Source organism: Eubalaena glacialis, chromosome 5 (assembly GCF_028564815.1).
Source record: "Eubalaena glacialis isolate mEubGla1 chromosome 5, mEubGla1.1.hap2.+ XY, whole genome shotgun sequence".
NCBI lineage: Eukaryota > Metazoa > Chordata > Mammalia > Artiodactyla > Balaenidae > Eubalaena > Eubalaena glacialis.
Window position 1 is genome coordinate 105,258,179 of NC_083720.1, and position 16,292 is coordinate 105,274,470.

Consider the following 16,292-nt stretch of genomic DNA (forward strand, 5'->3'; position numbering starts at 1 on the left):
TATTAGTCATCAATTTTATACACATCAGTGTATACATGTCAATCCCAATCGCCCAATTCAGCACACCACCATCCCCACCCCACCACAGTTTTCCCCCCTTGGTGTCCATATGTCTGTTCTCTACATCTGTGTCTCAACTTCTGCCCTGCAAACCGGCTCATCTGTACCATTTTTCTAGGTTCCACATACATGCGTTAATACACGATATTTGTTTTTCTCTTTCTGACTTCCTTCACTCTGTATGACAGTCTCTAGATCCATCCACGTCTCTACAAATGACTCAATTTCGTTCCTTTTTATGGCTGAGTAATATTCCATTGTATATATGTACCACATCTTCTTTATCCATTCGTCTGTCGATGGGCATTTAGGTTGCTTCCATGACCTGGCTATTGTAAAGAGTGCTGCAATGAACATTGGGGTGCATGTGTCTTTTTGAATTATGGTTTTCTCTGGGTATACATCCAGTAGTGGGATTGCTGGATCATATGGTAAATCTATTTTTAGTTTTTTAAGGAACCTCCATACTGTTCTCCATAGTGGCTGTATCAATTTACATTCCCACCAACAGTGCAAGAGGGTTCCCTTTTCTCCACACCCTCTCCAGCATTTATTGTTTGTACATTTTCTGATGATGCCCATTCTAACTGGTGTGAGGTGATACCTCATTGTAGTTTTGATTTGCATTTCTCTAATAATTAGTGATGTTGAGCATCTTTTCATGTGCTTCTTGGCCATCTGTATGTCTTCTTTGGAGAAATGTCTGTTTAGGTCTTCTGCCCATTTTTGGATTGGGTTGTTTCTTTTTTAAATATTGAGCTGCATGAGCTGTTTATATATTTTGGAGATTAATCCTTTGTCCGTTGATTCGTTTGCAAATATTTTCTCCCATTCTGAGGGTTGTCTTTTCGTCTTGTTTATGGTTTCCTTTGCTGTGCAAAAGCTTTTAAGTTTCATTAGGTCCCATTTGTTTATTTTTGTTTTTATTTCCATTACTCTAGGAGGTGGATCAAAAAAGATCTTGCTGTGATTTATGTCGAAGAGTGTTCTTCCTATGTTTTCCTCTAAGAGTTTTATACTGTCCGGTCTTACATTTAGGTCTCAAATCCATTTTGAGTTTATTTTTGTGTATGGTGTTAGGGAGTGTTCTAATTTCATTCTTTTACATGTAGCTGCCCAGTTTTCCCAGCACCACTTATTGAAGAGACTGTCTTTTCTCCATTGTATATCTTTGCCTCCTTTGTCATAGATTAGTTGACCATAGGTGCGTGGGTTTATCTCTGGGCTTTCTATCTTGTTCCATTGACCTATGTTTCTGTTTTTGTGCCAGTACCATATTGTCTTGATTACTGTAGCTTTGTAGTATAGTCTGAAGTCAGGGAGTCTGATTCCTCCAGCTCCGTTTTTTTCCCTCAAGACTGCTTTGGCTATTCGGGGTCTTTTGTGTCTCCATACAAATTTTAAGATGATTTGTTCTAGTTCCATAAAAAATTGCCATTGGTGATTTGATAGGGATTGCATTGAATCTGTAGATTGCTTTGGGTTGTATAGTCATTTCCACAATGTTGATTCTTCCAATCCAAGAACATGGTATATCTCTCCATCTGTTGGTATCATCTTTAATTTATTTCATCAGTGTCTTATAGTTTTCTGCATACAGGTCTTTTGTCTCCTTAGGTAGGTGTATTCCTAGGTATTTTATTCTTTTTGTTGCAGTGGTAAATGGGAGTGTTTCCTTAATTTCTCTTTCAGATTTTTCATCATTAGTGTATAGGAATGCAAGAGATTTCTGTGCATTAATTTTGTATCCTGCAATTTTACCAGATTCATTGATTAGCTCTAGTAGTTTTCTGGTGGCATCTTTAGGATTCTCTATGTATAATATCATGTCATCTGCAAACAGTGACAGTTTTACTTCTTCTTTTCCAATTTGTATTCCTTTTATTTCTTTTTCTTCTCTGATTGCCGTGGCTAGGACTTCCAAAACTATGTTGAAAAATCGTGGTGAGAGTGGACATCCTTGTCTCGTTCCTGATCTTAGAGGAAATGTTTCCAGTTTTTCACCATTGAGAATGATGTTTTCTGTGGGTTTGTCATATATGGCCTTTATTATGTTGAGGTAGGTTCCCTCTATGCCCACTTTCTGGGGAGCTTTTATCATAAATCGGTGTTGAATTTTGTCAAAAGCTTTTTCTACATCTATTGAGATGATCATGTGGTTTTTATTCTTCAGTTTGTTAATATGGTGTATCACATTGATTGATTTGAGTATATTGAAGAATCCTTGCATCCCTGGGATAAATCCCACTTGATCGTGGTGTATGATCCTTTTAATGTGTTGTTGGATTCTGTTTGCTAGCATTTTGTTGAGGATTTTTGCATCTATATTCATCAGTGATATTGGTCTGTAATTTTCTTTTTTTGTAGTATCTTTGTCTGGTTTTGGTATCAGGGTGATGGTGGCCTCATAGAATGAGTTTGGGAGTGTTCCTTCCTCTGAAATTTTTTGGAAGAGTTTGAGAAGGATGGGTGTTAGCTCTTCTCTCAGTGTTTGATAGAATTCACCTGTGAAGCCATCTGATCCTGGACTTTTGTTTGTTGGAAGGTTTTTAATCACAGTTTCAATTTCATTACTTGTGATTGGTCTGTTCATATTTTCTATTTCTTCCTGGTTCACTCTTGGAAGGTTATACCTTTCTAAGAATTTGTCCATTTCTTCCAGGTTGTCCATTTTATTGGCATAGAGTTGCTTGTAGTAGTCTCTTAGGATGCTTTGTATTTCTGCGGTGTCTGTTGTAACTTCTCCTTTTTCATTTCTAATTTTATTGATTTGAGTCCTCTCCCTCTTTTTCTTGATGAGTCTGGCTAATGGCTTATCAATTTTGTTTATCTTCTCAAAGAACCAGCTTTTAGTTTTATTGATCTTTGCTATTGTTTTCTTTGTTTCTATTTCATTTATTTCCGCCCTGATCTTTATGATTTCTTTCCTTCTGCTAACTTTGGGTTTTGTTTGTTCTTCTTTCTCTAGTTCCTTTAGGTGTAAGGTTAGATTGTTTACTTGAGATTTTTCTTGTTTCTTGAGGTAGGCTTGTATAGCTATAAACTTCCCTCTTAGAACTGCTTTTGCTGCATCCCATAGGTTTTGGATCGTCGTGTTTTCATTGTCATTTGTCTCTAGGTTTTTTTTGATTCCTCTTTAATTTCTTCAGTGATCTCTTGGTTATTTAGTAACGTATTGTTTAGCCTCCATGTGTTTGTGTTTTTTCCCCTGTAATTCATTTCTAATCTCATAGCGTTGTGGTCAGAAAAGATGCTTGATATGATTTCAATTTTCTTAAATTCACTGAGGCTTGATATGTGACCCAAGATGTGATCTATCCTGGAGAATGTTCTGTGCGCACTTGAGAAGAAAGTGTAATCTGCTGTTTCTGGATGGAATGTTCTATAAATATCAATTAAATCTATCTGGTCTATTGTGTCATTTAAAGCTTCTGTTTCCTTATTTATTTTCATTTTGGATGATCTGTCCATTGGTGTAAGTGAGGTGTTAAAGTCCCCCACTATTTTTGTGTTACTGTCGATTTCCCCTTTTACAGCTGTTAGCAGTTGCCTTATGTATTGAGGTGCTCCTATGTTGGGTGCATATAGATTTATAATTGTTATATCTTCTTCTTGGATTGATCCCTTGATCATTATGTAGTGTCCTTCCTTGTCTCTTGTAACATTCTTTATTTTAAAGCCTATTTTATGTGATATGAGTATAGCTACTCCAGCTTTCTTTTGATTTCCATTTGCATGGAATATCTTTTTCCATCCCCTCACTTTCAGTTTGTATGTGTCCCTAGGTCTGAAGTGCGTCTCTTGTAGACAGCATATATATGGGTCTTGTTTTTGTATTCATTCAGCAAGCCTGTGTCTTTTAGTTGGAGCATTTAATCCATTCACGTTTAAGGTAATTATCGATATGTATGTTCCTATGACCATTTTCTTAATCGTTTTGGGTTTGTTTTTGTAGGTCGTTTTCTTCTCTTGTGTTTCCCACTTAGAGAAGTTCCTTTAGCATTTGTTGTAGAGCTGGTTTGGTGGTGCTGAATTCTCTTAGCTTTTGCTTGTCTGTAAAGCTTTTGATTTCTCCATCAAATCTGAATGAGATCCTTGCCGGGTAGAGTAATCTTGGTTGTAGGTTCTTCCCTTTCATAACTTTAAGTATATCATGCCACTCCCTTCTGGCTTGTAGAGTTTCTGCTGAGAAATCAGCTGTTAACATTATGGGAGTTCCCTTGTATGTTATTTGTCGTTTTTCCCTTGCTGCTTTCAATAATTTTTCTTTGCCTTTAATTTTTGCCACTTTGATTACTATGTGTCTTGGTGTGTTTCTCCTTGGGTTTATCCTGTATGGGACTCGCTGCGCTTCCTGGACTTGGGTGGCTATTTCCTTTCCCATGTTACAGAAATTTTCGACTATAATCTCTTCAAATATTTTCTCTGGTCCTTCCTCTCTCTCTTCTCCTTCTGGGACCCCTATAATGCGAATGTTGTTGCGTTTAATGTTGTCCTAGAGGTCTCTTAGGCTGTCTTCATTTCTTTTCATTCTTTTTTCTTTAGTCTGTTCTGCAGCAGTGAATTCCACCATTCTGTCTTCCAGGTCACTTATCCGTTCTTCTGCCTCAGTTATTCTGCTATTGATTCCTTCTAGTGTAGTTTTCATTTCAGTTATTGTATTGTTCATCTCTGTTTGTTTGTTCTTTAATTCTTCTAGGTCTTTGTTAAACATTTCTTGCATCTTCTCGATCTTTGCCTCCATTCTTATTCCGAGGTCCTGGAGCATCTTCACTATCATTATTCTGAATTCTTTTTCTGGAAGGTTGCCTATCTCCACTTCATTTAGTTGTTTTTCTGGGGTTTTATCTTGTTCCTTCATCTGGTATATAGCCCTCTGCCTTTTCATCTTGTCTATCTTTCTGTGAATGTGGTTTTTTTCCACAGGCTGCAGGATTATAGATTTTCTTGCTTCTGCTGCTGTCTGCCCTCTGGTGGTTGAGGCTATCTAAGAGGCTTGATGGGAGGCTCTGGTGGTGGGTAGAGCTGACTGTTGCTGTGGTGGTCAGAGCTCAGTAAAACTTTAATCCACTTGACAGTTGATGGGTGGGGCTGGGTTCCCTCCCTGTTGGTTGTTTTGCCTGAGGCAACCCAACACTGGAGCCTACCTGGGCTCTTTGGTGGGGCTAATAACAGACTCTGGGAGGGCTCACGCCAAGGAGTATTCCCAGAACTTCTGCTGCCAGTGTCCTTGTCCTCACGGTGAAACAGAGTCACCGCCCCCCCCCCACCCCTGCAGGAGACCTTCCAACACTAGCAGGTAGGTCTGGTTCAGTGTCCCCGAGGGTCACTGCTCCTTCCCCTGGGTCCCGATGCACACACTATTTTGTGTGCGCCCTCCAAGAGTGGGGTCTCTGTTTCCCCCAGTCCTGTCGAAGTCCTGCAATCAATTCCCACTAGGCTTCAAAGTCTGATTCTCTATGAATTCCTCTTCCCGTTGCCAGACCCCCAGGTTGGGAAGCCTGATGTGGGTCTCAGAACCTTCACTCCAGTGGGTGGACTTCTGTGGTATGAGTGTTCGCCAGTCTGTGAGTCACCCACCCACCAGTAATGGGATTTGATTTTACTGTGATTGCGCCCCTCCTACCGTCTCATTGTGGCTTCTCCTTTGTCTTTGGATGTGGGGTATCTTTTTTGGTGAGTTCCAGTGTCTTCCTGTCGATGATTGTCCAGCAGCTAGTTGTGATTCTGGTGTTCTCGCAAGAGAGAGTGAGAGCACGTCCTTCTACTCTGCCATCTTGGTTCCTCCTCCTCCCCTCCCTCTTGCATCTCCCTTCCACCCTCCCTATCCCACCCCTCTAGGTGGTCACAAAGCACCGAGCTGATCTCCCTGTGTTATGCAGCTGCTTCCCACTAGCTATCTATTTCACATTTGGTAGTGTATATATGTCAGTGCTACTCTCTCATTTCGTCCCAGCTTACCCTTCCCCCTCCCTGTGTCCTCAAGTCCATTCTCTACATCTGAATCTTTATTCCTGTCCTGTACCTAGGTTCATCAGAACCTTTTTAATTTTTAGATTCCATATATATGTGTTAGCATATTGTATTTGTTTTTCTCTTTCTTACTTACTTCACTCTGCATGACAGACTCGAGGTCCATCCATCTCACTACAAATAACTCAAGTTCGTTTCTTTTTATGGCCAAGTAATATTCCATTGTATACTTGTGCCACATCTTCTTTATCCATTCGTCTGTTGATGGACGTTTAGGTTGCTTCCATGTCCTGGCTATTATAAATAGTGCTGCAGTGAACACTGTGGTACATGACTCTTTTTTTAAAAAATTAATTAATTAATTAGTTAACTAATTAATTAATTTATAGGCTGTGTTGGGTCTTCGCTGCTGTGCGTGGGCTCTCACTAGGTGTGGCGAGCGGGGGTTACTCTTCATTGCGGTGCGCAGGCTTCTCACTGCGGTGGCTCCTCTTGTTGTGGAGCATGGGCTCTAGGCACACAGGCTTCAGTAGTTGTGGCTCATGGGCTTTGTTGTTCTGAGGCATGTGGGATCTTCCCGGACCAAGGCTCAAACCCGTGTCTCCTGCATTGGCAGGCGGATTCGTAACCACTGCGCCACCAGGGAAGCCCCATGCCTCTTTTTGAATTATGGTTTTCTCAGGGTATATGTCCAGTAGTGAGATTGCTGGGTCTTATGGTAGTTCTATTTTTAGTTTTCTGAGGAACCTCCATACTGTTCTCCATGGTGGCTGTATCAATTTACATTCCCACCAGCAGTACAAGAAGGTTCCCATTTCTCCACACCCTCTCCTGCATTTATTGTTTGTAGATTTTTTGATGATGGCCATTCTGACCAGTGTAAGGTGATACCTCACTGTGGTTTTGATTTGCATTTCTCTAATGATTAGTGATATTGAGCATCCTTCCATGTGTTTGTTGGCAATCTGTATATTTTCTTTGGAGAAATGTCTATTTAAGTCTTCTGCCCATTTTTGGATTGGGTTATTTGTTTTTTTGATATTGAGCTGCATGAGCGGCTTGTATATTTTGGAGGTTAATCCTTTGTCAGTTGCTTCGTTTGCAAATATTTTCTCCCATTCTGAGTGCTGTCTTTCCGTCTTGTTTATGGTTTCCTTTGCTGTGCAAAAGCTTTTAAGTTTCATTAGGTCCCATTTGTTTATTTTTGTTTTTATTTCCATTTCTCTAGCAGGTGGGTCAAAAAGGATCTTGCTGTGATTTATGTCATAGAGTGTTCTGCCTATGTTTTTCTCTAAGAGTTTAATAGTGTCTGGCCTTACATTTAGGTCTTTAATCCATTTTGAGTTTATTTTTGTATACGGTGTTAGGGAGTGTTCTAATTTCATTCTTTTACATGTAGCTATCCAGTTTTCCCAGAACCACTTATTGAAGAGGCTGTCTTTTCTCCATTGTATATTCTTGCCTCCTTTATCAAAAATAAGGTGGGGCTGTATCTTGTCCTTTTGGCAGGCAGGGCCACGTCTGGTGGTGTGTTTTGGAGTGTCTGTGAAATTAGTATGACTTTAGCCAGCCTCTCTGTTGATGGGTAGGGTTGTGTTCCCATCTTGCTAGTTGTTTGGCATGGTGTGTTCAGCACTGGAGCTTGCTGGCCATTGGGTGGAGCTGTGCGTTAGTGTTGAGATGAAGATCTCTGGGAAAGCTCTCACCAATTGATATTATGTGGGGCCGGGAGGTTTCTGGTGGTCCAATGTCCTGGACTTGGCCCTCCCACCTTGGAGGCTCAGGCCCGAGACTGGCCAGAGCACCAAGACCCTGACAGCCATACAGCTTAGAAGAAAAGGAAGAGAGAAAGAAACAAAAACAAAAAACGAACAGACAGAACCCTAGGACAAATGGTAAAAGCAAACCTATACAGACAAAATCACACAAAGAGGCATACACATACACATTCACAAAAAAGAGAAAAGGGAAAAAAATATATATATATATTAAAAAAAAAAGGAAGAGAACAACCAAACCCCAATAAACAAATCCAGCAATGATAATAAGCACTAAATACTAAACTAAGATAAATATAAAACCAGAAACAAATTAGATGCAGAAAGCAAACCCCAAGTGTACAGTTGCTCCCAAAGGCCACCGCCTCAATTTTGGGAACATTCGTTGCCCATTTAGGTATTCTTCAGATGCAGGGTTTATCAGGTTGATTGTGGGGATTTAATCTGCTTCTCCTGAGGCTGCACAGAGAAATCTCCCTTTCTCTTATTCTTTCACACAGCTTCTGGGGTTCAGCTTTGGTTTTGGCCCCAACTCTGTGAGTAGGCCACCCTCAGGAGTCTGTTCCCTGTCCAGAGAGCTGGGGGTTAAAGCAGCGGCTGATTAGGGCTCTCTTGCTCTCTAAGGCCAGGGGGAGGGAGGGGTACGGTAGTCATAATTGGGATGTGGGGTGAGCCTGAGGCGGCAGAGGCCAGCGTGACGTTGCAACAGCCTGAGGCGCACTGTGTATTCTCCCGGGGAAGTTGTCCCTGGATCACGGGACCCTGGTAGTGGCGGGCTGCACAAGCTCCCAGGGAGGGTGTGGATAGTGACCTGTGCTGGCACACAGGATTCTTGGTGGCAGCGGCAGCAGTGTTAGCAGTTCAGGCCCGTTCTGTGGTCTGAGCTGATAGCCGTGGCTCATGCCCATCTCTGGAGCTCGTTTAGGCGGTGCTCTGCCTTCTGTGGGGCAGACAGGGAAGGAATCCCCTCTCCTCGTGCACCCCAAAACAAAGGTCTCTTGCCTCTCTGGCAGACATTTTCCCGGACTCCTTCCCAGCTAGCTGTGGTGCACTAGCCCCCTTCAGGCTGTGTTCATGCCGCCAACCCCAGTCCTCTCCCTGCGATCCGACCTCTGAAGCCCGAGCCTCAGCTCCCAGCCCCCACCCGCCCCGGCGGGTGAGCAGACAAGCCTCTCGGGCTGGTGAGTGCTAGTCGGCACCGATCCTCTGTGCGGGAATCTCTCCGCTTTGCCCTCCGCACCCCTGTGGCTGTGCTCTCCTCTGTGGCTCTGAAGCTTCCCCCCCAACTACCGCACCCACCCCATCTCCACCAGTGAAGGGGCTTCCTAGTGTGTGGAAACTTTTCCTCCTTCACAGCTCCCTCCCAGAGGTGCAGGTCCCGTCCCTATTCTTTTTTTTTTTTTTTAAATGTGATGATCCATTTATTTATTTATTTATTTATTTATTTATTTATGGCTGTGTTGGCTCTTTGTTTCTGTGCGAGGGCTTTCTCTAGTTACGGCAAGTGGGGGCCACTCTTCATTGCGGTGCGCCGGCCTCTCACTATCGCGGCCTCTCTTGTTGTGGAGCACAAGCTCCAGACGCACAGGCTCAGTAATTGTGGCTCACGGGCCTAGTTGCTCCGTGGCATGTGGGATCTTCCCAGACCAGGGCTCGAACCCATGTCCCCTGCATTGGCAGGCAGACTCTCAACCACTGTGCCACCTGGGAAGCCCCCCGTCCCTATTCTTTTGTCTCTGTTTTTTCTTTTTTCTTTTGCCCTACTCAGGTACGTGGGGAGTTTCTTGCCTTTTGGGGAGTCTGAGGTCTTCTGCCACCGTTCAGTAGGTGTTCTGCAGGAGTTGTTCCACATGTAGATGTATTTTTGATGTATTTGTGGGGAGGAAGGTGATCTCCACATCTTACTCCCCCTCCATCTTGAAGGTCTCCTGCACTGATCTGTTTTTTTGTTTAGCGCTGCACGGCATGTGGGATCTTAGTTCCCCAACCAGCGATCGAACCTGCGCCCCCTGCATTGGAAGCGCAGAGTCCTAATCACTGAACCACCAGGGAAGTCCCTGCATTAGTGTATTTTTGAAGAAAACTTGTTCTTACATATAGGTTGGTCACAGTAATGAATAATATTGCCATTACATACATATCAGTATGGACTGATACTCAGATATTTATTTTATGCTTTGGGTTATAATCCAATACTACCTTATTTTGTTGCTCAAATTGTTCCAGTTTTGGCTACTGGGAGCTTTTTCAGTTCGTTCTTGTATCTCTTTGTCTCAATCTGTTTTTAACCTAAATCACATTATTCTTTTATCTTTATCTCTTTATTCTCCCATTTCAGATATTTGTATATCTAAAGTTTTATTGTCAATGAATAATGTAGGGTCCAAGTTGATGAGCAGGAGTCGGGACCACCAAGATATTTTATGTCAAACCAGCTCAAAATATCAGTGAGATAATTTCCTTGAGGTTAAAAAAAAGCTCAAATGCCAGGATTTATTATTATATATGTGTGGGTAGATATTTTATCCAAACTGTCTCATGTGTTTATTTAGATAAACAGTGTTGAAATAGTGTAAGGCCAAATCTTTGCTTCTGACCTCATCCTCTCCAGTCTGTGCCACATGCCATTACCAGGTTAATTTTTCTAAAGTATAAGTCTGCATATGTTACTCCTTCATAGCCTGCAATAACTCCCTAGTGCTTACCAAATAAAAGGCCAAATCATTAGCCCAGTATTCACTACATTGCATGCCAAGGCCCCAAATCAGTTTTTAAAATCTTTCATTTCTCATTATTTTCTTACTTATACCATATGTTCCTGCCAAGTTGAACCTAAGCTCATAAAGATGTTTTTTCCTTTTTTTGCCTCTATAGTCTCACTAATGTTGCTGATGAGAAGCAACACCCATTTCTATTCATCTTGCGTCAGAAATCTTCCGTTTGCCCCATCCAATCCATTTCTACCATTGTCTGCCCTGCCCTGTGTTCTGGGAGGCTGACCTGTGGATCCCAGCAATACTGTCCTTCTGTCTGTCTTCCTGGTGGGTTCAACCAATGGGAAGCCCAGAAGGACATCAGAAAATGAGGTCAGGGTAGTTCTCCCCTTGTTTCCTTCCTGAGGGGTTGCCCCAGGCTGCTCAGGTCCTCTCAGGGCAGCCGTCACACAGCTTTCTCCTTTGGGATGCAGGTAACTGCTCCCTCCCCTCCTCCCGAGGCCTAGGGATGGTAACAGTTCAGCTGTTGTTGCACAATCCTCTGTCATTTCCCTGTACCTCCCACCCACACCTGTGTAAATGGTCTTCATTAAATCCTTGTATTATCACAGTTTGAGTGCCATCTATTTCCTCTTGTGACCCTGATGCTCACTTCCTCTTTAGAATTAAAACCACTTCTTTCAAGAAACTTTCATTTACACTTCTCACAGGATATCATCTTTCCTTCCTCTGAGAATAAAATAGCACTTCATCTAAAGGCATTAGTCAAAGTTTGCATTTTATTTGAGGGCTTTTCTAATGCCTTCTTTTTGAGTATAAAGTCTCTAAGGGGAAGAGGACCAGCTTATTTCCCTTCATTCACCATAGTCCCTAACAGTGTCCTGCATGGTACTAGGTACTTGAGACATTATTTGCTAAATGCATGAATATTTGAAAACATATCTTCCAAGAGTTATGTTTGTTAACTTATACAGAGTTCTCATTCACTTGAGAAAGGAAGTGGGATTTTTGCAAAGAATGGGAAAATTAATGTTTTCTTCCCATACTCAAGACACATTCTATAGAAGACTGACAAAATCATGTTGATTTCTACTTTACTCTATCCTCAATAGCTAATTCTGAGAATCTTGGAAAAATGAGTTGGAAATGACTTGATTGAATTTCAGATGATGACATTCTACAGAACATTTCCAAATATTCTGTATTCCATTCCACCTCTTTCAAAGTTCACCTTCTCTTTCCTGTTTAACCTCACCTCATTATTGATAGATGCATTATGCCACAATTAATCCAAATATTACATAACGTAATTTTCATTTGCTCTACTACTTTATAATTATTTACCAGTTTCTTTCATCAATTTGTTTGTATTAGCAGGGAAAGTGCTTTCCACTTCTTTTGTATCTCACCACACTCTTGTATTTTGCAAGTGGTGCTTCATTAATAGACCATCAGAATTCTGAGAAGTCTAGAGAAGTCACCATCCCTTTATTTGCTAAAATATAGTTTCAAAATATACAGTTATTTTTGTGAACTGAATGTTTGTGTCCCCCCGGCCACAAAACTCATATGTTGAAACCCTAACCCCCAGTGTGATGGTATTAAGAGGTGAAGCCTTTGGGAAGTAATTAGGTTTAGATGAGATCATGAAGGTGAGGGCCCCATGATGGGAATACTGTCCTCATAAGAAGAAAGGCCAAAACTCTCTCTCTCTCTCCAATATTTGAGGACACAGCAAAAAGGTGGCCAACTGCAAGCTAGGAAGAGCATCCTCACCAAGGAACTGAACTGGCTCATACCTGATCTTGGACTTCCCAGCATTCAGAACTATGAGAAATAAATTCCTGTTGTTTAACCTGTTTAAGCTATGTTATTTAGTTATGGCAGCCCAAACAAGCTTTCTTCATTTGAAGATATCAAAGTCAATCTTTATATTAAGATAACATTTGAGAGACTTAAATAATTGTTATTATTGAATTATTATTCAAAATAATGCTTAGTTTACAAAACCCTTGATTATATTTCTCAACATTCACAGATTTTAGGACTTACCATTGTTTTTTTAGAAAGTACGCATGGCTCTCCTTCTGTTGATGTCTCTCTTGATTTGGCATAGAGAACACAGAGGACAGCAAAGTGTCACCATATAGTCATCACAAATGGATCCCTGTTTGAAAATATAAAAGAAACAGAAGTGTAAAATCCACCTATTTGGGAATTAAGACTTGTGAATTTTCAAGACATTTTGAAGAGAAGCAGAAGGCATTGATCCTTTGAATTCGGAGTTTGGATGGATACATTCAGAAAAATGTTAGTTGATTTCTCTATATAGCTCCTGTCTCTTTTTATGACATCAAATGTTTTCCTATACTTTGTGATATTGAAAATAGAAGATATCTAATCAAACTATCAATGTGAGGGTAAAATAAGGAGTTTCAGGAAGTAAAATCTCTTTTCTCCTCTACCCGCTCCCTTTCTCAGGAAGCTACTAGAGGATGCCGCCACCAAAATGAAGGAGCAAACCAAGAAAGGTATAAGAAACCAGAGACTAACATGGGGGAGCGGTTAATGGAATCTCCAGTCATGGCAAGGAGATCTCAGGGCAAAAGCAGAGCACCAGGAGTGAAAAGAATCTAGTTCAAAGGGTAGCGGGTCAGGGAGTGATTTCATCAAGGAGATGAAAATGATAGAATGTCTGATGTATTGAATGTTTGGGGAAGAGATTTAGAAAACTGGGAAAGAGTTTGGGACTGCACTACTCTTAAGTAAATGAAAAACTCCTAATGAAAAAGCCAAGCATTATTAATAGTAGGAAAAACAAAGTTTAGTAGAAAAGGCAATCATAGTTCACTACACGATTCAACTCAACTCTGAAGAGCAAGCAGAGCTATCATAATATACATACTAAATATGGATTTAACCAAAATTATATATAACTATACTGGAAGGAGTGGGGTAGGGGTAGGGTGCATGTCCATGGTGGGGAAGAGGGAGAAAACAGAACTAAATTCTCATCTTCCACAGCAGGAAGTCCAGAGAAATGCCCCAAACTGAAAAATCAAAAAGTAGCAATACAAGTCTACCATTTGGAGATACGGAGGTAAACACCCAAAGATCAGCCTTGGGAAAGAGGAAGTAGGGGAGAGAAGTTTGGGGACTACTATTTTCCTTAACAAACCTTATAAATTAATTTTAAAAACTATGTGCTTGCAGAGCTTTGTTAACTAAAATGAAAGCTGTACTAGAAAACAGAGCTGGGGAGATTTAGTGAGCCAGAAATCATGAGCAATTTTTGGAAAAAAAAACGCAGATGGGATTACATTGATGGAGAAAGTAAAACAGAGCTAAGGAACATGAAACCTAACATAGTCAGAGGCACGGTATTAGATAAACCCCAAACCAAAACCCCTCAGTTCAGAAAGGAGGAAGAACCGGCTGGGGAATGAAAGATGAGTGGTTAACTGATGCCAGCTTGAGCAGCTGGGCCAGCCCAGAGCTGCCAGCTGTGGCCTTGCCTGGAACACTGCCTGCAGAGCAGTTTAACAGATGACCCTAATGTGGGCTTTGGGGCCCCAGAAGAGAAGAGGGGTGAGATAAGTGGGACAGCTATTCACCTATCGCGTAAGAGGTCAGACTCTCAAAGACTCACCACAAACACACTAAAAGAAATAATAAAAGGTAAAGACATTTTAGCACAGCTGAGAAATCTAAATCACTCCCACCCATGAGATAGCCAAATTATTTTACTTTTGGTATTCATCGAATGGTATTTTTTCCTTCTTTTCTTTTTTTGGCTGAATAGACCTTTCCTGGTTCCTTTTGTTCCCTTTAGTAGTTTTAGATATTCCACAACTAATTTCTATTAGCAATGACCCTTAAATTTTTACCCACAACTTAACATTATATATTAAAAAAAATTTTTTTTAACATCTTTATTGGAGTATAATTGCTTTACAATGTTGTGTTAGTTTCTGCTTTATAACAAAGTGAATCAGCTATACATATACATATATCCCCATATCTCTTCCCTCCGTCTCTCTCCCACCCTCCCTATTCCACCCCTCTAGGTGGTCACAAAGCACCGAGCTGATCTCCCTGTGCTCTGCGGCTGCTTCCCACTAGCTATCTATTTTACATTTGGTAGTGTATATATGCCCATGCCACTCTATCACTTTGTCCCAGCTTACCCTTCCTCCTCCCTGTGTCAAGTCCATTCTCTACATCTGTGTCTTTATTCCTGTCCTACCCCTAGGTTCTTCAGAACCATTTCTTTTCTTTTTTTTAAGATTCCATATATATATGTTAGCATACGGTATTTTTCTCTTTCTGACTTACTTCACTCTGTATGACAGACTCTAGGTCCATCCATCTCACTACAAATAACTCAATTTTGCTTCCTTTTATGGCTGAGTAATATTCTATTGTATATATGTGCCACATCTTCTTTATCCATTCATCGGTTGATGGACACTTAGGTTGCTTCCATGTCCTGGCTATTAACATTATATTTATCTTGAGATTCATCTACGTTGTTGTGGGTATCAATAGTTCATTCCTTTTTATTGCTGAGTAGTATTCTATTATATGGATAGGTCACAATTTGTTTATCCATTCACCTGCTGGGGGACATTTGGGTGGTTTTTAGTTTTTGGCTATTACAAGCAAAACTGCTCTGAACATTTGTGTACAAGTCTTGGTATGGATATATATTTTTGCAGGGTAAATATCTAGGAGCAGAATGGCTGGGCCAAAAAGTAGGTGTACATTTAACTTTTTAAGAAACTGTATTTTACATTCCAATCAGCAGTGCATGAGAGTTTCAGTTCCTCCATATCCGCTCACACTTGGGGTTTAGGCTGATTAATTTTAGCTAACCCAATAGGTGTGTAGTGGTATCTCATTGTGGTTTTAATTTGCATTTCTCTAATGACTGATGATGTTGAACATCTTCTTATGTGCTTATTTGCCATTCAAATATTTTCTTTTTTTTTCTAATTTTATTGTTTGGGTTAAAAATATATACTTAACATGAGATCTACCCTCTTAACACATTGTAAGTTTACACAACACAACAATTTGAAGAATCCCAAAATAATTATACTGAGTGAAAGAAGCTACACACTGTACAGTTCTATTATATAAAATGGTAGAAAATGAAAACTAATCTATAGTGACAAAAAGCATATTGGTGGTTACTTGGGGAAGAGGGGAGGGGAAAGAAGGAAAGATTACAAAGGGATGCAAGTAAATTTGGGGGGTGATGAATATGTTCACTATTTTGACTGTGAGGTTTCACAGGTATATACATATGTCTAAACTTATCAAATTGTACATTTTAAATATATGCAGTTTATTGTAAGTCAGTTATACTTCTGTAATGTTCTTTTTATTAAAAAATGTGTATTTATCTATCAATGCCAGACAAAGCCTTTAGAATATCTTTGTTTCTTCCTCTTCCTTCCAATCTTCCAAATTTTGTCAAAACCAACTAAAGTTTTAGTTTCAGACTGTTATTAATTTTTCAAACTCCTAATGAGCATTTAAAAAAATTGATTATGTACTAAGCCTTTAAAAAAGTTGATAACTTTCATGTTAAATAGTCATAGCATAATAAATAAAGAGCTCCTACAAATCAATTAGAAAAGACAAACAACTCAATAAAACAATGAACAAAGTATATGTACAGATAATTTATAGAAGAAATGCAAAAGGACAATAAATTTTCAAAAAGTTGCTTGATCTATCTAATAAAAATTTAACTAAAACA

General features: G+C 40.3%; 1 protein-coding gene across 1 annotated transcript in view; it reads right to left on the bottom strand.

The window, feature by feature from the left end:
- LOC133092727 (placenta-specific gene 8 protein) overlaps window positions 1-16,292 on the bottom strand; it is a 35,091-nt gene that overhangs the window by 1,305 nt on the left and 17,494 nt on the right. The window contains exon 4 of the mRNA XM_061192450.1: window positions 12,578-12,692. Coding sequence (XP_061048433.1) covers window positions 12,588-12,692 — 105 coding nt within the window. The 3' untranslated portion in view covers window positions 12,578-12,587. The remainder of the gene's footprint in view (window positions 1-12,577; window positions 12,693-16,292) is intronic.